The sequence below is a fragment of the Microcaecilia unicolor genome, chromosome 2 (assembly GCF_901765095.1).
Source record: "Microcaecilia unicolor chromosome 2, aMicUni1.1, whole genome shotgun sequence".
NCBI lineage: Eukaryota > Metazoa > Chordata > Amphibia > Gymnophiona > Siphonopidae > Microcaecilia > Microcaecilia unicolor.
Window position 1 is genome coordinate 252773838 of NC_044032.1, and position 21726 is coordinate 252795563.

The following is a 21726-nucleotide window of genomic DNA, read 5'->3' on the forward strand; positions in this document are numbered from 1 at the left end:
AACGACCGTGCAATAAGTGAAATGCTTGTCGCATGGCCATTTCCTAGGGGAGCTTTTATCGCCTCCTATTTAGGAGGTGGTATTTGTAAAAGGGCGCCTACGTTTGTATCTGAGACAATGGAGAGTTAAATCCCACAAAGAGCAGCAGTGAGATCTGAACCCTGGCCTTCCTGGTTCTCAGCCTGATGCTCTTACCATTATACTACTTCTCCCCTCCATTCCCCTCAAGTAGCAGCATGCTTACTGATTTGCACCACTCACTTTTCCTGTGACTACTGCCTCCACAGCAGAGAAGGTTGAGCCTGCAGCCAAAAGGGCACAGTCATAGGACTTGGAGTTGAGGTAAATGGAGTTGTATTCACTTCCTTTTCGATGTAGATCCCTTTGCTTCATGTCTGTAGTCGACTGAAGGGTCTTGATGTAATCTAGACTAAAAGAACAAAAGCCAGTGACTGATTACTACAAAACTGCAAAGAGATGAATGCAATAAACAGGTGAGAATAGAACTGACTATCAGACCACAGCCAAATGGTCCATTTATATCAGCAGATCAAAGCAAACAGCCGGAACCAGTGCAAACCCCCAAATCTTAACAAAATTCCTCTGAAGTATAGATGGATACAAAGCATATTTGATAAGAAATTATGATTTTTAAATTATAAAAAATTGTAAAATCAGATTATATTTAACTATACATTACAATGTAATTGTAACTAAGCTAAACTGTTTAAATGGATGAAATTGTGACCCACTGAGTGAAAAGGTACAAAAATGGGTTGTATATGACTTATTTATACCACAAGATAGAAGGATACAAACTGCATAATTCTGCCAAGTTTCAGCCTCTGGTATGGACTAATTACATCTTTAAAAAATGAAACATTTATCAATAAAAAAGTAATTAATCCCAGAAATCACATACTCCATTTTAGGCTGCAGAACATGAAAAACATCGAAGTCGTGAAAGAAATTGCACAGTCCCATTCTACTGACCTTATAGTACACAAAACTTTCAAAAAAGAAATTTGCCCCTCCAAATTTGTAAAGCTTTTTTTCTGTAACCCCATTTTGGTACCTTTTCGCTTAGTGGGTCACAATTATCTACTCCAAACATTAGCACTGTGTGATCTACCATTTGACCATGGACATTCATCATTTCAACTCATGAAAAATGAAGGGAAGGAAAAGGATTTTGGATTGAGCTCACACTTTTTTCAATTGTAGCTCAAGGCAAGTTACATCCCCAGTATCCTTCAGCTCTTGCTTCTGGAAGGTTCTGGGCTTTCTGTTTCTCAGCAGTCATATAAGCAATGACAAGTAGAACAGGATTGTTATTCTATGCTTATGTGATTGTGGCACTGGGTCAAGCAAGAGAGATGAGATAGGAAAAACAATGGAGAAATTAGATCTTACCTGTTAATTTCTTTCCTTTAGTTCTACCACACTAGTCCAGAACGTGTTGGGTTTCTGCCCGTCAACCAGTAGATGCAGACAGAGCTGCTTGGTGCCATTATAAGGCATAGCTCACTGGTCTTTGCTACCAGTGAGCTCTGCCTTATAAAGGTCAGTATTCTGAATGACAAAGCAATGGAGACAATACAATCTTCCTTTTACTTGAGTTCTATGATCCTATTTATAATAAACAATTTGCAGAAAATATGACCACAAAAAGCATGACTGAAAACATGAGAAGAAACTGTACTCTTCGATAATTATAAAGCAACCAGCAGAACCAACAGTAATACCCCTGGCACAGCACTCAGGATGGCCTCTGGACTGGTATGGTAGGATTAAAAGAAAGAAAATTAACAGGTAAGACCTACTTTCTCCTTCCTTACTGTCTATTAGCAGACCAATTCAGAACCTGTGGGATATAGCAAATCAGTCCTTAAGGTGGATGGGGGCCTGAAATCCCAGTCTAAATAACTTTGGCTCCAAACACAGCCTCTGCTTGCACTCCTACATCTAACCTATAGTGTCTGGCAAAATGTATGAAAGGATGACCACATTACTGCCTTACAAATGTTGAATGAAGACACCACATGCAACTTTGCACAGTAGGCTCAACCCCCTCTGGTGGAATGTCCTCTCAAACTTATAAGAGGCTGCTTTACTCTCATAATAAAGGGTGACAAGATTATCTTTTGAGCCACCAGGCAATAGAGACTTGGAGGCCGCTTCGCCCTTTCTAGAACCTCCAAAAAGAACACTCTCTCTGACTTTCAGAAATCATTTGTTATTCCAAAATACTTAAAAAGCTCTTGACTAACATCAAGCAAAATGCAGTTATCTAAACTTCTCTCCACATTCTTCCCTATGGAAGGAAGTATGGGGACTTGATTCACATGGAAGGAAGGAAGTATCCAGATCAAAACTCCTGCTTTTGTACAATGGAGGAAGGGATCTTTGTACAACAAGGCTTGTAATTTTGAAGATCTCCATGCTGAAGAAATAGCCAGGAGGAAAACCATTTCGAGGCTCAAAAGACAGAAGTCCTAAAACGTGAGCACTAAATTTAAACTCCACTCAGAACAAGAATGATGATCAAGGGGGCAAATGCATTTCATGCCCCTGAGGAAAAAAAGGCCTACATCTGGATGAGCTGTTCAAAGAGGTTTTCTTTAAACACCCCTGGAAACAGAATAACACTGCCACCCAAACCTTCAAGGATCCCAATGCTAACCCCTAATGGAGTCCCTCTTAAAGAAAACACCAAAATGTGTGCTATCACTGCCGCAAAAGGGACAAATTTCTCTCTCACCATGGCATGATTCAAACATTAGAATACACCATACAGCTGGAGCATAGTGGCAATCACCTCCTCCGAACATCTTCTGCACCTTCAACACGACCACTTGAAAGCCAAACCGTAGGACAAAAAGAAAACAGATATTCCATGAATTGCAGTCCTTGAAACAGAAGGCCCTTCTTCCGGGGAAGGTGCAGTGGACGATCGATTCTGAAACCGACTAGGTCTGCAAACCATGGTGTCCTGGGCCAGTCTGGAGCTATTAGAATTTGCCAGGGTAAGATGCAATCGTTTGAAGCACCTGACCTAGTATTGGAAGCAGCAGGTACACAAACAGCTCCCCCAATGGCCAATGTTGTATCAAAACATCCAAACCTCTGAAATTGTGCTCCCTCTTTCAGCTGAAGCAGTACAGAGCTTTGGCACTGGCCTTAGTTTCCATGAGATCCAGAAGTGGGCTGCCCCACTGGCCTGTTATGAGTACGAAGGCCACAGGAGGCAGTTCCCACACTCCCTGTCTGCTGATGAAATCCACTTGGACATTTTGCACCCTGGCATTATGAACTGCCAAAAGATCCAAATAAGTGGTGTTGAAGTTAGCTACAGAGCCACTTCTGGTGCCTTCTTGTCTGTTGATGTAAGCTACCACAGTTGTGTTTTCAAAGAATATCTTTATAACTTTGTCATACACTATTGGGCAAAACATCCCAAGCACTTGTCGAATTGCCCTGAGCTCCAGAAGATTGATGAAGCAGGACTTTTCAGTCAGAGACTATGCGCCCCACCCCATCTGGTCCTGACAGTGAGCTCCACAGCCAAACAAACTCTCACCTGTTATCATCACTATCCAGTTGAAGGCATGGAGGCTCACTCTTCATAAAAACATTACATGACTGAAACCATTACTTTATGCTGACTCTTGTTCATGACATCCAAGGGAGACACTTGTACCTCCAGGAGAATGATGATCATCAACTGAGAAGACAGCTCCCCAACAGTTTCATAAGAGCACGAGCCTATGAGATCAAATCTATGGATGCTGCCAGCAACCCTAACAATTGCCCACAGTTCCACGCTCAAAGAGCTTTTCTGGGTCAGAACTGATCTGTCTGGGACTGAAGCTTCCATAATCTCTGTAGCAGGAGGACTATCTCTAATTTGATGTCAGATCTTGATCCCAAACACTCCAGGTCCTGCATGGGAACCAGCTTGCTCTTGTCGAAGTTGATCACTCATCCCAAGGATTGCAGAACTTTGAATGACACTTTTTCTATTTCCATCTGTGTATTGTCTTCAGTCAGTCAGTCATCTAAATAGGGGTGAACTCTTACTTCCTTTTGGAAAAGAAAGGCTACTCCAAAAAAATGGAACTAGATGATTTTGTGAATCATGCAGGAATTTTATTCAAACATCCAACAAACTCGACACAAATCGTGTTTTGGCGACAGTGGCCTGCCTCAGTCTTCAAAATGGACGTGTTCAACACTCTAGCTCTCAAATATAGCACCAAGCATCAATACACCCCTAGGATGTCTTCCAGAACATATGCTTACATTTCAGTTGCCTTCTCCACCATGTTTTTTCAAAATCAACTTGGAGAAAGTCCTTGGCACCACTCTCACCTCTCTCGAGTCACACACTCCTCCCACCCTCCACTATAACACTCCCTTTTTCATGTTAATCACATAGATGTCTTTTTAGACCCACTGAATGAATAAATAAATTTGAAAGGGTATCTCCTGGAATTGGACACGCTGCCCCAGAATTATAAATCTCAAGAACCTCTGATGCAAAGGCCAAATTGGAACACACAGATAGGCCTCCTTGTGCTCCAATGGTGTTAGGAGCGCTCCCTGTCGAATAGCTGCAATCACCGATCTTAAGGTCTCCATTCTGAAATGTGCCACTTTTAAATTGCAATTTATACCCTTGAGATCTGGAATTGTACAAAATATGCCCTCCTTTTTGATACAATAAAATAGATGAAAATCTTCCAACTCTCCGTTTGGTCTCTGGCACTAGTACCACTGCTGCAAGGTCAAGGAGGTTCTGCAGTATGGGCTGCATGGCGACACCAGAAAGGAATCTGTGTGAGAGAAGGAAAATTCTAGCTTGTAACATTGACTGATCATATCCAAGACCCATAGATGGGATGTGATTTAGGTCCATTCCGCAACAGACAGACAGACATCTTCCCATTTGATCTTGAAAGGAATGGACTGGGATGCCATAACCGGGGCATTCAAGAGGAGCCAGAAGCACAAGGACCTTGGTTTGCTCTTTCCTTTACCTCTAAAGGTAGACTGACATTTGGAAGTGAGGACACTGAAAGGACCCCAAACATCATGGTCTGCATTTCTTTGCAACACAAAACCTAGCTATAATTAATCGCTATCGCGACACAGGAATGGACTCATTCTTGAGTAATCTTTTTGGCTTGGACACCCACAAGTCTTTAACAAACTGAGATAGTCCCCAAAGGAAAATCTTAGAAGTGGTATCTGGGGACCAACATCTGAGCCAAAAAAGGCATCTAGATGAAACTATCACCACCAGATAGCTAGAGCAAACCCCCAGGAAGGTTGTACAATATAGCGCAAAGCAAGAGTAAATCAAAAATTATACATTGCAATTTATTACAGATTTTTGAAATAACTAGGTTTTGATCTTTTTCCTAAACTCCAGGTAGGAATCAGCAGTATGAAATAAAGCTGAAGTATCTTTCCATAATTTAGCAGATTGATATTCCCAAGAGTATTCCAATAGCTTCAATCTCTTTTCATCTTTTAAGGATGGAAAGGAGATCAAATCAGAATTGTAAAGCCAATGATTCCTAATTGTGGTAGCAAAGATCACATGTAAGATGGAGAATAGCCATATAGTATTTTATACAGAAAACATAATTAAATAAAAATTCTTCCATCTATGGGCAACCAATGTAATTGCACAAAATATTTTTTCATACCTTCCTAATGAGAAGATCAAAGGAACATCAGTATTTTTAAATTAATTTTCTTAGTAGAATAATTGAATTGGCTGTCATGGTTCACAGACAATTTTTTTTTGAAGAGGTTGGAAAGCTAATGCAACACAAATGATATGCTAGACAAATAAAAAAATGTACATGCAATATATTTTGGAAGTTGATTTACTCCATACCATTGCTTGAGTCTAACCTTCAGAGTTCAAAGTGATACAGGTAACACTGTACCCAATAGTATGGCTTCTTGGCTGGCTACTGTTGGTAACAGAGTCGCTGGCTTCAGATCAACTCTCCCCATTTTCGTTGTGACTATCAACAGGTCCTGGAACTCTCACTATGGTGTTTTGCCTGCATCCTGGAACCACACTGCTTAATATATTTTCCAGGGATTCTGCTGCTCTATCTGAAGAACAGTGTGATTCAACCAGTTACTGAACTGAATAATTCACTTTGCAGCAGTGCATCATCCTTCCATATGTTCTCTATGCCTTTTAAAATAAGCAATCTTACAAGTACACTTCCAATATAATTTTAGTGATCAGATCTGCATTACTTGATTTAAATGGTGAAATGTAAAATTGACCTGAAATTGAGTCTTGGAGGGAGTGAAGTCTCCGATGTGAATGGTGGTCTGAGTGAGAAGCTCTGTGGGTGACCTATGTTAAATAACTCATAACCCCTCCAATATAAACCTCAGTGTGGTGCTGACCAGTGCCTTGGAGGTAGTGATGAATGCTCATCAATGGCAGTGCAAGAGAGATTGGTGGATTTAAAGGCTTTTGCCTATGCAGGGCCAAAGCATGCTGCAACTTCAGGTCCCAAGATGGCACAGCCTAAAGCAGCAAACATGAGAAAAGCATATGTTGAGAGGGAGGAAGTGACGTCAGCCTGATTTCTTGGCTCCATCGGAGCTAGAGGAAAACCTAATGTAAGCCTGTACTCACCTCCTAAAGTATACCAACGATAGCTGCTCAGAAGAGGCTTGAAAAATTTAAATATAATGCTGACATGAGAGTTTGCAACTCAGAAGCTCTGCAGAACATGGCAGTGCTCTGGAGCAAGATAGCAAATGCGGATACAGATTCAGAAACAGCAGAGAGCGATGAGCACGTTACAAAGTGTGATGTCACCCGATGGTTCAAAGATCTGAAGGTGGAAATGTTGGCAGTCAGAAAGGACATCCAATTCGCTATTTCAGAGTTGAGGATAGAAGGGCGAGACATCAGAAGTTGCTTAGAGCAGAATGAGAAGGTTGAAGGACTGGATGGTGATTTGCAGGAGCTGAGAGAGGAAGGGCTGATCTTCAGGTGGCATTAGAAGACCTGGAAAATAGATCTAGACTCTGCAACCTGTGTTTCAAAGGCATCCCAGAGGAGGATAAATAAAACGATTGTGACCAAGTAGTGCAGGAGCTCTGCACCTTTATCATGACTTCAGGAAAAGGAGCTGTGGGTGACTCTGGGGCAGCAACTGTTAAACTTGATCGAGCTCACAGAAGTCTGGGGCCTCAGCAGGATTCTGTCCCTTGAGATATAATAGCATGTTTCCATGATTAATCATGTATGAAGGAAAGCCCTAAATTTTGGAGATATTAAATCGGACAATTACAAAGTTTGGTTGTTCAGGAATTGGCAAAAGCTACTCTTCAGGGGCAGAAAGATTTGCGCAAAGTTATGAAGTATTTACAGCAGGCTGGGCTGCGCTATTGGTAGCTCTATCCTTTTGGACTGTTATAGATAGTGGGTGGTCACACACGCAGGGTGCAGAACACTGTGGAAGCTTGGAAGGCTTTGTCTGAACTGGGTTGTTCTGATCTAATGGTGCAGGTGACTAAAGGAGACCCAACTCCAGTGTTAACCAGGCAGAAGTTCACTTGGCAGAAAGTTCAATCAGGCCGAGGACGTTCAACCTCTGTGCAGCAAGCTCAGTCAGCTACAATCACGTGAACTTTGGCCTGCTTCTGACTTACTTTCCGCCTAATACTCTTCAGTTATTTGCTGAAGGAATTCTATGAGTGAGAGTTTGGGTAGTTTTATTATAAGGTGGAATGAGAGCTGCTGGGTTGAGACTGAATAGCAGATATGTGTGTATCCAATGAAGAAGGACTTAGGGAGGAGATGGCGTGTGTTGTTAGCAGAATGTGGAGTGAATGCTTTTGATGTGTTTTGACAGGGTACAAGGGGCTTAAATATGCTTAGTGTGAATGATCTCTCCAGTGGTGACACACTTCCTCGGGGTGTTTACTGGCCAGAGAGGGGTTTGGTCAGTCTGTCAGTGGGAAGGGGATGGGGGACACAGGGTGGGTTCTTGGAATGTTAATGGCTTAAATGACCCAGAGAAATGTAATATTATTTTTCTTGAGTTGATATGTCTTCAGTGGGATATTCTCATGCTTCAGGAGACTTATATTAGGAAAAGGGATGTCTCACTATTTCATCATTGTGATTACAGTGAATGTTATGTACATGTGGATGTTCGTGGAGGGAAAATGGGGAAGTTAGTGATTTATATCAAAAGGGGGATTCCTTTTATTAAAGAAAGCATTTTTAGAGATGGGCTGGGTAGGTGTTTGGCAGTAAGGGAAGAGTGTATGACCAATAGGTAACATTTATTAATCTTTTTGCCCCTAATATGGGACAAGAGGGATTTTTTCATTCAATACAAGATCCTTCCCAGTTTGTTAAAGGGCTGATGGTGCTGGGAAGAGACTTTAATTTATCACTTACAGCTTTGGATCATTCTAAGGGAGGGAGTGGGGTTAGTTTGGTTCAATGCCAAAACATTTTACAGTTAGCTAGATTCAATGCCAAAACATTTTACAGTTAGTTAAAGATCTAGATCTGCTAGATGTTTGGCGATTACAGCACCCAGGGCAACACTCCTACTCTTTTTACATGCACAGCTTTCATACACGAGAACAGATATGATTTGGTGTAGCCAGAACCTGTGGGACAGGGTGCAAGAATCAAATATTGAAAGTGTACATGCCTCTGACCATGCTCCAGTCTGGATTGAGCTGCGGGGCGTGAGGGGTGAGAGACGCCACACTTTTTGGAGATTGAATGAATATACTTTGGGAGATGTGAAGGTCTGTGAGGAGCTACGCAAGGTTATTCAAACTTATTTAGGATTGAATGATATGAGGGAAGTCTCTGATGGAACTTTATGGGACACACTTAAGGTGGGGGTAGTGGACATCTCATTACATGGGAAGCATAGAGGAAACAAAGAGGGAGAGGCAAGACCTGGAGCTCCGCTCTCAACTGGTGCATCTAGAAACTATCAAGCAGGAGGAGATTAGGCCACACTAGAACAATTGCAGAAATGCAGAATTGAGTTGCAAAAAAGTTGAAGATAGGTAAAATGGAATTTCTTAGACGTCTGACTCAACAAAAGATTTATGAATTTAGCGATAAAGCAGGAAGAATGGTGGCTTCACACCTCCGAAAGAATCAGAGCATACAAGTACAAAAATTAAGGGGGCTGGAGATGTTTATAATTCAGGTTCCTCTTTCCCACAAGCATCACTTTGCACTTGCTCACATTAAACGTCATCTGCCATTTAGACGCCCAATCTCTAAGTATCATAAGGTCCTCTTTTTCACAATCCTCGCGCGATTTAACGACTTTGAATAACTTTGTGTCATCAGCAAATTTAATTACCTCACTAGTTACTCCTCTTCTCTAGGTCATTTATAAATATGTTAAAAAGCAGCGGTCCCAGCACAGAACCCTGGGGACCCACACTAACTACCCTTCGCCATTGAGAATACTGACCATTTAACCCTACTCTCTGTTTTCTATCTTTTAACCAGTTTTTAATCCACAATTGAACACTACCTCCTATCCCATGACTCTCCAATTTCCTCTGGAGTCTTTCATGAGGTACTTTGTCAAACGCCTTCTGAAAATCCAGATACACAATAATATTATCAACATGTTTGTTCACCCCGTCAAAGAAATGTAGTAGATTGCTGAGGCAAGATTTCCCTTCACTAAATCCATGTTGACTTTTGGCCATGAGGGCTTGTTCGTTGGTAGATATAAAAGGGGTTTGGATAAAGGATGTGGAACACAATATAGCTTTATTTGCTGATGATGTTCTGTTGTATATGAGAGTGCCTTGGATGACTTTCGGGCTTATTTTCAAAAGTGATTGCCGGCCATCTTCCGACATAAATCGGGAGATGGCCGACGATCTCTCAAAAGCAGCGAAATCTGTATAATCGAAAGCTGCTTTTTTGACACCATCGCCGCTTTCCCGTCGACGAGCCGGCGAAAGTTCAAGGGGGCGTAGCGAAGGCGGGACATGGGCGGGCATGGGCGTAGCTACCAGATGGGCGGCTTTCGCGGATAATGGAAAAAAGAAAAGCAGCATTAATCAGTATTTTGCCGGTTTTACTTGGTCCTTTTATTTTCACGACCAAGCCTCAAAAAGGTGCCCCAACTCACCAGATGACCACCGGAGGGAATTGGGGATGACCTCCCCATACTCCCCCAGAGGTCACCAACCCCCCTCCCACACTAAAAAAATAAAAATAAAAACCTTTTTTGCCAGCCTCAAATGTCATACCCAGCTCCCAGACAGCAGTATGCAGGTCCCTGGAACAGTTTTTGTTGGTTGCAGTGGACTTCAGGCAGGCGGACCCAGGCCCATCCCCCCCTACCTGTTGCACTTGTGGTGGTAAGTGTTAAGCCCTCCAAACCCCCCCCCCAAAAAAAAAACCCACTGTACCCACATGTAGGTGCCCCCCTTCACCCATAAGGACTATGGTAGTGGTGTAGAGTTGTGGGGAGTGGGTCAGCACCCAAGGTAAGGGAGCTATGCACCTGGGAGGTATTTGTATATATTTTTTTTAATTTTTAGAAGTGCCCCCTAGGGTGCCCGGTTGGTGTCTTGGCATGTCAGGGGGACCAGTGCACTACAAATGCTGGCTCCTCCCACGACCAAAGGCCTTGGATTTCGCTGGGTTTGAGATCGCCGGCATTTTTTTCCATTATCGTTGAAAAACAAAACTGGCCATCTCAAACCCGGCAAACTCTGGCATTTGGCTGGGCCAAACCGTATTATCGAAAGAAAAGATGGCCGGCCACCTTTTTTGATAATATGGTTCTGCCAGCTGTTTGCGGCGCCGCCAAAATAGATCGCCGGCAATCTATTTCTCCGGCACTGTTCAATTATTCCCCTCTTTGCCTATCATAATAGAGGAGTTGAATATCTTTGGGAGAATGTCTGGATTTAAGGTGAATTATGACAAATCAGAGTTAATGGGAATTACAATTTCTAAGGAGGGGGGGGGGGGGGTTAAGAACAGTCATTTCCTTTCTGTAGGACAAAGACTAGTTTTTGGTATTTGGGTATACAGATACTCAGAGATTTATCTAAATTGTTTGTACTTAAATATACTCCTTTATTCAAGAACAGCTCCGTTGGGATTTGCATAGTTGGACTAGAGGTTGGTTATCATGGTGGTCGGATTTCTGCAGTTCAATGAATCTGCTGCCTTGACTGTTTTTGTTTCAAACTCACCCTCCATCGATCCCATGGTTAGAATTATTGCAGTTCCAGGCTGAGATTTCCAGTTTTATTTGATGATGATCCTCCCAGTTGGCAAGAAGGGTGATGTGGGGAGCGCCTAATGTATTATGGTATTACTGGGCAGCCCAGTTGAAACTTATATATGGCCTGGAGTCAGGATGGGCTAATGTAATCACAAATACGGAACAATATAATATGCAGGGTTACACATTAGAGGCGGCTCTCTGGGCCTCTCTCTCAATCCCTTTGTATCTCATTTATTTTCATTGTGGGGTTTACTAAAAAAAAGCTGTGGGGCTCTCATAGTCCTTCTTTTGCCCATATTAGTCTAGAACCCTGCTTTTTAGGAGGTTTTGGGAGGGCTGTTTTTGGGGAATAAGCGAAATGGAAATGTACTACTTTTCGGCATTTTCTAGATCTGGAAGAAATGCGCTCTTTTGAAGAGCTTAAACAAGCCTATGGTCTATCTCACTCAAATATTTTTCCTTATTTACAAGTAAAAAATTATATTTCCCAACAAGGATGGTTACTAGCTGACCTGGACGACACTTAACATCTAGAAAATTTATGGGCTTCTTTGGAAAAACTTAGGGAGTATTTCAATTCTATATCTTTTTATTCGGGAAAATGGGTTTTATAAATATCCATATATACAGCTTTGGGAACGAGTTAAGCGTGAGTGGAATGTAGTATGTCTAAAAGTGAAAAAAAGCCTCGATGTGTGTGCTTCTTAAAGAAAATGCTTATAAAGTGTTGACCACATCGTATTATACTCCTGTTAAGTTAAAAGCTATGTTTCCCATGGTTTCTGATCTTTGCTGAAGATGTGGCCTTGAAAAGGAGTCCTTTTTTCACATTTGTTGGACATGTGGGAAGACTCAGGAGTTTTGGAAAGGGGTTACGAGGAGGATAACTTCAACACAGGACATTGTATTTCCTTGTGATCCTAAATGGTGTTTATTGGTGTTGGGTAATAGAAGGGGCCCAAGTGGCTTGGCAGCTGCCAAAAGTGTTATTGCTGCTCACTGGAAGCAGGTGATGGGACTAACATTACTTAGTTGGCTCAGAAGTTAACCCTTATTGGGGATTTGGATAAGTTAACAGATCATAGACTTGGGTGTTATGACTCATCTGACGAAGAATGGGTCCACCTTGACTTACTACTGAATGCTACTTAACTCTTGGGGGTGAAGAGGAGGGGGTTCTAGTTATATGGATGAACACTCTGAAGAAGCCACTGAGTGCTTAGGATTTAACTGGGTTTTGGGTTAGGGAGAGTTGGGGGGGATGGCAATGAATGTATGGGGATTGTTGGACTGTTAATGACGTTTTTGGTTGAGAATTACCTATGTTTTTTCTATTGCTCTTTAAAAATTTTAATAAAGATTCAATGTTAAAAAAAATTCATATTTGAGCTGAATGGTGAACATGAGTGGAGTGTGGTGATAGAGTTATTTCCAACCACCTTGGAAATGAAAGACTGGTTTGAAGAATTAAAGTCTGAATTAAGTAGCATGGCAAAAGAACTGCACACTTACTTTCAGAGAACCCGATGAAGGTAGCCAAAATGGTGCATTGAGTGGAGGAAGTGAAAAGCAAAGCAGGAGGATGTGGAGCCACTGAATCAAAAGATCAGGGACCTGGCAAATAGTAACGAGGATCTGCTCTTAAAGATCAAAATCTAGAGAAATGGTCATGGAGAAATAACTTGTGTGTGGAGTCTGTCATGTTACAGAGTATCTTACGATGAACTCATAAAGAGGGCATTTCAAACTATTTTGAAAGTGGCGAACCAGAAGGACCCAGGACTGGAAGGAAAAAAAAAAAAGAAGAGTTAAGCAGGCCCATAAGGTTCCTAGTTCTGCATCATATGTGAAGGAGAGATGCGACTGAATACACAGACAGGGAGTGAACCTTTTAAGTGGCTCAGAAGATAGGCCAGGTCACATAGGAAGACCACCAGCATGAGATATTTCCAGATATTTTCCAAGTAACAAAGGGAATATAAAGAGGTGACTCAGCAGCACAGAGGACAAAATGTACAATAATGCTGGATTTTTCCTATTGAAATTACTTTTAAGGGGACCACACACAGAGCAATAACAGTTCAAGATGACCACTGCGTCCTAACACAGTTGGATCTAATGCAATTATCTGCTTATAAAATTTTATACCGTTTTTAATCCATTCAAAATAGTTTACAAATAAATAATAATTTAAAAAGAAAAAACTTATTGAAAAGAGGGGAAACAGGAGTTCCAGAACAGAAGAATACAGTGCCTGAATGGCAATGAGTGGGAAAGGGTAGAAAGAGGCTGCAACAAGACCTGGATCCTGCACAAAAACAGTCAAGTGGGCCTAAATGTGACTTTTTGCCAAGTGCTGGGCAGCCTAAATGAGACTTTGGGGGCTTCAAACGATGCAAGGCATCACCCGAGTACCATGAGACTACTGCAAAAAGTTGCAGCTGCCATTTTGAACCAGGAGGCAGGAGTAACTGGGGATCACTCCTGCCCATCCTATCCTAGACCACCAGGGCATCCTTTAGGATGGAGAGCGCTCTCAAATGCCCTAGAATTACATAGACAGATCTCCTCTGTAAATAATCTCTCACAGCACTGTCTAAAAGGAAGCAATTTTAACCTACAGCTGTGGTGTAAAGACTTCAGGTACTTTTTACCCACGAACTTTGCACCAGGACACAAAGGGAAATAATAATGCCTTCACTTTGAAAATTACCACAGTGACTTTTCTGTCTGCTTTAACGACAAGTCAAACTTTTCCTGAAAATCTATGTGCATTATTTTTAAAAAGCAACAAAGAGGTCCCTGGCAACGTCTTCCTGCAATCCAACTAAAAATATGCCTGTTATGGAGATGACAGCAATTTAGCCAGGTAAAAAACTGATTTAGATAGCTAAATGGCTTTCAAAACTATTTCCTTGAAAACTGTCATCCTCAAATAGCAAGAACTGCAGTTCAGAAAACAAGGAGATACACACTAATTTATTCAAATTATTCCAGACAGCTAATATTTCAAAAGTGACTCTAAAATGCAGAACACGAACACAACCACCTGGCTTTCAATCTTACCTATGGCACATCTGTAATTCGTCAATGGTGGCACAGCGTGAGGGCAACCGGCAACAGCGACTCACTAAACCAAGATCCATGTGTAGCTGATAAATCCTGGATATGCGCTGGGGAACCTCAGGATGACAACTAGGCAAGAAGACAACACAGCAGGACAATACAAAGTAAATCCAGAACAGGTAGAAGCAGCGCACACCAGAACAGGGACAGAACAGGCAGCGGCAATGCAAGCTTCCCTCATAAACACACATACTATCACACCACAGAACAGCATAGACAGCAGTAGTACAAGCTCCCCTCACAGAGTACAGTTGCTTATCTGTATCATGGTTTTCCATAGACAGAAGGATAAAGCAGACACACTTCTGGTGATATACTCTGATAGTACCAGCACAGGACTCCCCTCTCTGCCACAGAAGTTTGTCCTACACCCACCTGTTAAGCCTGCTTCCTCAATCAATACCAATCTGAGATGGCCCACTTCTTTGGGTCTCTGGTAGAGCTGGTTAATTCAAGGACCTACTTGCTGGTTGTCCTGCTAGTGGTTTCCCTCTTTTTTTTTTTTTTTTTAAGGAGACATTAGGCAGGACAGTTTGTTTGTATTATCCTGCTGTCTACAAAGAACCTCCCATTACAGGTGAGCAATTCTGCTTTTTCTGAGGACAGCCAGGATAAAAGTAGCACACCTCTGATGCCTGTCAAGCTGAGCCCTCAATGCTCTGATACAAATGGGGGCACTAGAGGCCATTAGTGCCACACTAGCACCCACATTTGCTAGCACCAAATGCACAGAGCCGATGAGTGCGCTGACTCTGAGCTCAATGAGCATGCTAAAGAGGTCATTCCATATACCTCCCCAATGCTCAGTGGGCAGCACATCAAACAAGGGTGTTCCTTCCACAGGAAACCCTACACCAGCTTGCATTAGGGTTATGCCCAGCCATGGGGAGGGGATGACCTTTTTAGCTCAGATCTAAAAGCCCTGCTGTCTAGTGGACCCCAGACCCCCCCAAACATAAATACAATCCTGGTGGACACCCCGCTGAAGACTACCCCCAGTGGCCTAGTGGTGGCCAGGCGCATCATCAAAATGGTGGCACCCTGGCCGGTGCATCCCAGGATGCACCAGGCTGGGCAGCGCCATTTTGATGATGCTCCCGGCAGGAGGGACTAGGATTCCTTCCCTTCTCCTAGGTAGGAGAAGGTTGGGGGGGGGGGAGCCACTGCTAGACTACTAGGGGTAGTCTCTAGGGGTGGGGTCCTGGCTACAGGTCCCACTGGACCACCTGGGTTTTATTTATTTTCAGGGGGGGGGTCTGGGGCTCACCAGACCACCTGGGGTTTTCTCCTATGCCTTCTGGGCATTCGCTTAAGAGCTGTGCTTAATGCACAACTCTTGAGTGCATGTACCACACATTATCCTCCCATCGAACTCCCTAATGCTCAATGCTATGAGCGTACTTATACTTGCATCTCATTAACATTGAGCATTAGGGAATTGTTCTTATGTGCTGTTCCAGCGTTATTTCTGTGGAGCTGTTCAGTGCAGCTTTTCAAAAAAAACAAACAACTTTTTCGGTAATAAAAGCAAACAATACTTACTATATCAAACTATGTTCGATAGAATACAAAAAACACTCAAGAAGACAAAAGCCTCAGAACCCTTCCTCCAGAAGAAACAATGGTTGGAATATAATGGGTAAGATCTCTTAACCATTATATTCCTACCATTGTTTCTTCTGAAATAGAGAAAGTTAACTTCACAGACATTAAAAAAAAAACCCTTGAGGATAATTTTGTTAAAGCTCTAATCAAACCAGCTTTTTGTGGATCCAAACAAAAATGTTACATAAACATATAATATCAAATTTAACTTACAAGCTGTTTTCATTTTCAACGTGCACAGACTGTGACCAGAGTTTCGCCCGTATAGCTGTGTCCAATGACGTTTACAGAAGGCTAACGCTTCTTAAGGTGCAAGTACTTGCTTTAAATCAATTTTGAGCAGTTTTTTGGGATGCACTTAGTCACTAGCTTTGTATTATTGTTTTTGGCACTTATTTGTCGTATGTTTTATTGTAGATACAAGTATTGCACTTTGACACAATTATATGGGCGAGTCTCTGGCCACAATCAGTGCGCGTTGAGAATGAACACAGCTTTAAGTTTGATATTTTATGTTCACATCACATTTTTGATTGGATCCACAAAAAGCTGGCTCGATTAAGGCTTTAACAAAATTATCCTGAAGGGGTTTTTTTTATGCCTGTGAAATTATCTTATCCATTATATTCCTACCATTGTTTCTTCTGAAACACAAAAGTGGAGGAAGGGTTGAGGCTTTTTCCGCTTGAGTGTTTTTTGTACTCTATCGAACATAGTTTGATACAGGTGGAGGGGCATAATCGAACGGGGCACCCAAGTTTTGCGTCCATTTTTCGCTTTGATAATACGGTCGGGGACGCCCAAATTTCAACATTTAGGTCGACCTTAGAGATGGTCGTCCTTAGAGATGGTCGTCCCCGGTTTTCAGCGATAATGGAAACCGAGGACGCCCATCTCAGAAACGACCAAATCCAAGCCATTTGGTCGTGGGAGGAGCCAGCATTCGTAGTGCACTGGTCCCCCTGAGATGCCAGGACACCAACCGGTCACCCTAGGGGGAACTGCAGTGGACGTCACAAATTGCTCCCAGGTGCATAGCTCCCTTACCTTGGGTGCTGAGCCCCCTAAAACCCACTCCCCACAACTATACAACACTACCATAGCCCTAAGGGGTGAAGGGGGGCACCTACATGTGGGTACAGTGGGTTTGTGGTGGGTTTTGGAGAGCTCGCTGTTTCCTCCACATACGTAACAGTTGGGGGGTGGGGGGGTATGGGACTGGGTCGCCTGTCTGAAGTGCACTGCAGTACCCACTAAAACTGCTCCAGGGACCTGCATACTGCTGTCAGGGAGCTGGGTATGACATTTGAGGCTGGCAAAAAATATTTTTAAAGTTTTTTTTTAGGGTGAGAGGGGGTTAGTGACCATTGGGGGAGTAAGGGGAGGTCATTCCCGATTCCTTCCGGTGGTCATCTGGTCAGTTTGGGCACCTTTTTGAGGCTTGGTCGTAACAAAAAATGGACCAAGTAAAGTCGGCCAAGTGCTCGTCAGGAACACCCTTCTTTTTTCCATTATTGGCTGACGCCGCTCATGTGTTAAGTACGACCCAGTCCTGCCTTCGCTATGCTTCCGACACAGCTCCGGGAACTTTGGTCGTCCCCGCGACGGAAAGCAGTTGAGGACGCCCAAAATCGGCTTTCGATTATGCCGATTTGGGCGACCCTGGGAGGACGCCCATCCCCCGATTTATGTCGAAAGATGGGCACCCTTCTCTTTCGAAAATAAGCCTGTAAGTATTGTTAGCTTTCACTGCAGAGTTTTTTTTGAAAGACTGTATACTTGATCTCTTTTTTCCTCTGGGATTATATATAACTTTGAGTAACGCTGTTCAGTACAGCGCCAGAGTTTTAAGCATCTGGGCCCGAGTGTGTCCAGAAGGTTATCCAACATTAGTAGGATAACCTGAGGGTAGAGTCTGGGCGGAGTAAGATCAGGCAAACAGATTTGGAGGACAGTATGTGACAACTGTCTGTCTGCCCTAGAGGCAGAACTTAAAGAGTAATGCCTTGTGAAGGTGTGAACTGATGTCCAGATAGCGACTCCGAGATGTCCGTTAAAGGTACTGAGCGAAGGTGTGCAGTAGAGGTTAACACAGGTATGGAACCTGCACATACTTTTAGATAGATCAGTCTATTTCTTCAGATAAATGGCTTTAAAAACAAACAGTCATCCCCAAAATTGCAAGAAATTCAATTGTTTGGAGAACCACAAGATGCCCATTAATTTATTCAAATTACTGTAGATAGCTAATATTTCAAAGAGCCACTACAATACATACCACTAACAGAACCACTTGGCTTTCAATAGCTTCCAAATGATGGGTTCAGATACGTCCTGGAGGGTTGAGATTGGCTTGTTGTTAGCAGAATGTGATGCAGTCAGATATGTGGAGGCCCAGGCAGGATGGCTGGTAGGAGAAAATGCTGTGCACCAGTGGCCAAAAAGGGGGGGTAGATGAGCAGCTAAGAGCAAACTGGTTGCTCACTGGCTTGAGTGGGGAGGGCTTCAACCCTCACACGGTTTTGTGTGTCTCAGTCAGAGATGCTGCTTAAGGGCTTTTTGGTTTATTTCTTGGCGATGCTAATGAATTGAGTGGGGGGAGGGGGGCTGCAGTGCTTGAGCTCAACCTTGCTGTATGGTTCCCAACTGCCTCATGCTGCTGAGAGGAGGTTCACTTGTAACCATCTTAGACTCGTATGGGAGAGGAGTGGGCAGGGTACTACAGCTGTGTCGGATCCTACAGCAGCCACAACTTTGCTGATCTTGGCTGGGGGAACTAGCACAGCATGGTTGGCGGTGATTTACAAGGATTTGCTGTGTGGTCCATCGCTTCAGGTTTCCCTGCTTTTGATAAGGCTGCAGAAGCTGTGAAGCAGGTATCAAGACCCATCAGTACTATAGTGGAGTTGGAAGTGTGCTTGGCATTAGGTGGAGGGAGTCCCGCCGGTACCTCAGTGCCAACCCACTGGACCTCGCTGTCTGAGGAATACATGCTGGTACTGTTAAACTTTTTGAGGTCCATTTGCAAATTTCCCATATTTTTTTGTTTTTATTTTCCTCTTGAGAGAGAGAGAGAGAGAGAGAGAGATATAACGTATGTGACCTATTCTTAACAAGTAGACTGACAAGTGAGCAGGCGTAATGGTTAAGGCGGAAAATGTAACGCATGCTTTAATGGGTGTAGAACTCTAGTTCACTAAAAGAACCCAGGTGAGAAGAGTAAAAATATGTAAATATCTGTGGAAAAACCTCTTCCCCAATATCAAGCCGCAAAACCAAAGCAACTATGTAAACAGAAAGACATTCAGTTAAAGAGCCATGTTATCAGCACCTAGAGCTGAAAATCATTTTATAACAAATTTTCAGCCAAATCATTCAAGCTCTATAGAAAACATCACAGTCTTTCATCTTGTCTATAAATGTGCAAAACTAATAAAGTGTTGAAAAATAAAATCCACACCTCAAACTACTACAGAGAACACTGTAAATGCCCGAATTAGCCACATAAGTTTTACCCAAAAAATTAGATCACGAGTTAGAATAATTTCAAAGCACAAAAACGTATCTAAGTCATGCGACTGCTGTCCAACAGAGAGCCCGTTTCAGATAAATCTTCCTCAGCGATCAGTTAGCCTGCAATGGCCTGGAGCTGAGAGCTAGAGTGTGTCTCCTTTTACCAATGGGTATGGGACAAATACCCATTGGTATGGGACAAATGTCTGTGCTAGAGAGGACAGCTCTGCTTTGGCAGCTATTGGAGGATATCACCAAAGGTGTGGCTGCATTATCCTGGCTGTAATTGAAGAAATACTCACGCTCTCCCACTGCCAAACAGAGACAGCATGGGAAGCAGCAGTGCAAGTTTCCCTCATGCCCTCAACAGAGGGCAGCACAGGCAGCAGCAGTTCAAGCTTCCCTCCCACACACTCTCCCACCACACAGCAGGGACAGCAAAGGCAGCGACAGTGCAAGCTTCCCTCACACACAGTCCCACCACAGATCAGGGCAACAGCAGTTCAAGCTTTCCTTCCACACACTGTCCCACCACAGAACAGGGACAACACGGGCAACAGCAGTTCAAGCTTTCCTCCCACACATTGTCCCACTAAAGAACAGGGACAGTACAGGCAGCAACAGTGCAAGCTTCCCTCACACACAGTCCCACCACAGAACAGGGATAGCACAGGCAGTAGAAGTGCGAGCTTCCCCTAACCTGTCCCACATGTTGTAGTGATCCTTCATCCTCTCATCGTAGACAAGTCCTGTTCGTTCCTTGGGCAAGGGTCTCATGACTTCTATCATTGTTGCATCTAAAAGAGCATCTAGCTCCTCAGGGCTCAGCATCCCTCTGTCTGTTTGCTCCTTCTCTTCCTCTGGTGACAGGTACCCTGACCCTGAGGAATACAATTCATATAATCAAACTTTATAAGGTTTCCAATACAAGCGCTATTCAGTTATCTATGCAGAGGGCAAGCACTAGGGGTCGACAAAAGAACAAGTTGTAAAAAAAAATCCATTCCGCAATTCAAGTATAAATACAGTCTCCCTTTTTTTAGTGCACAGGTTTACTGGCTCTAGTATTTTTTTTACAGCAGTATTTATTAACCTTTCAAGTAGAAAGTACCCCCAAATTTCTGAAAAATTGTGAAGTATCCCCCAAAAGGATGGCACCAAAATACCCTCTACCTCTTACAAAAACAAGAGCATGGTAGCACAAAGATACTACCTCCCCAAAACCTCCAGCTCCTGTATTCCTCTCACACCCTCCCCCTTTATCCTCTGCCCAACACCAGTATTCCCCACTCTAGGTCCTTTTTTTACTTTAGTATTTTATTTATTTGTTACATTTGTATCCCACATTTTCCCACCTATTTGCAGGCTCAATGTGGCTTACATGGTACCGGAATGGCGTTTACCGATTCTGGTGTGAACAAGTACAATGTGGTGTTGTGGTATGATGATGATCATATGGCAGGGCCACAGTAAGAATCGTCGAGCAGAAGAGTAGAGATATGTTCATTACATGTTTTAGTTTTTCTTGTGTAGTCGAGGTCAGGCATTTAAGTTGGATCGGGAGGGTATGCCTTTTTAAACAGGGTGGTTTTTAGTATTTTCCGGAAGTTTAGGTGGTTGTACATCGTTTTCATGGCTTTTGGTAGCGCATTCCACAATTGTGTGCTTATGTAGGAAAAGCTGGATGCGAAGGTACATTTGTATTTAAGACCTTTACAGCTTGGGTAGTGTAGATTTAGATGTGTTAGTGTTGAAGCAGATGTGTTTCTGGTTGGTAGGTCGATTAAGTCTGTCATGTAACCAGGCGCTTCACCGTAGATAATTTTGTGAACCATGGTGCAGATTTTGAAGGCAATGCATTCTTTGATTGGGAGCCAATGTAGTTTTTCACGGAGGGGTTTTGCACTTTCAAATTGCGTTTTTCCAAATATGCGCCTAGCTGCCGTGTTTTGAGCTGTCTGAAGTTTTTTTAAGGTTTGTTCTTTGCATCCTGCATAGATTCCATTGCAGTAATCTAAGTGGCTTATTACCATTGATTGTATCAGGTTGCGAAATGTTTCCCTCAGGAAGAATTGTTTCACGCGTTTGAGTTTCCATCTTGCGTGGAACATTTTCTTTGTAGTGGATTTTGCTTGGCTCTCCAGTGTTAGGTTACGGTCCATTATAACGCCGAGAATTTTCAGGC

General features: G+C 43.0%; 1 protein-coding gene across 11 annotated transcripts in view; it reads right to left on the minus strand.

Annotated features, from left to right (window-relative positions):
* Window positions 1-21726, minus strand: part of HDAC6 (histone deacetylase 6) — a 129768-nt gene that overhangs the window by 46692 nt on the left and 61350 nt on the right. For all 11 annotated transcript variants that reach the window (XM_030193921.1, XM_030193920.1, XM_030193916.1 and 8 more), the window contains 3 exons: window positions 20242-20422; window positions 14364-14492; window positions 262-430 (listed from right to left, as the gene is read on the minus strand). In XM_030193921.1, coding sequence (XP_030049781.1) covers window positions 262-430; window positions 14364-14492; window positions 20242-20422 — 479 coding nt within the window. The remainder of the gene's footprint in view (window positions 1-261; window positions 431-14363; window positions 14493-20241; window positions 20423-21726) is intronic.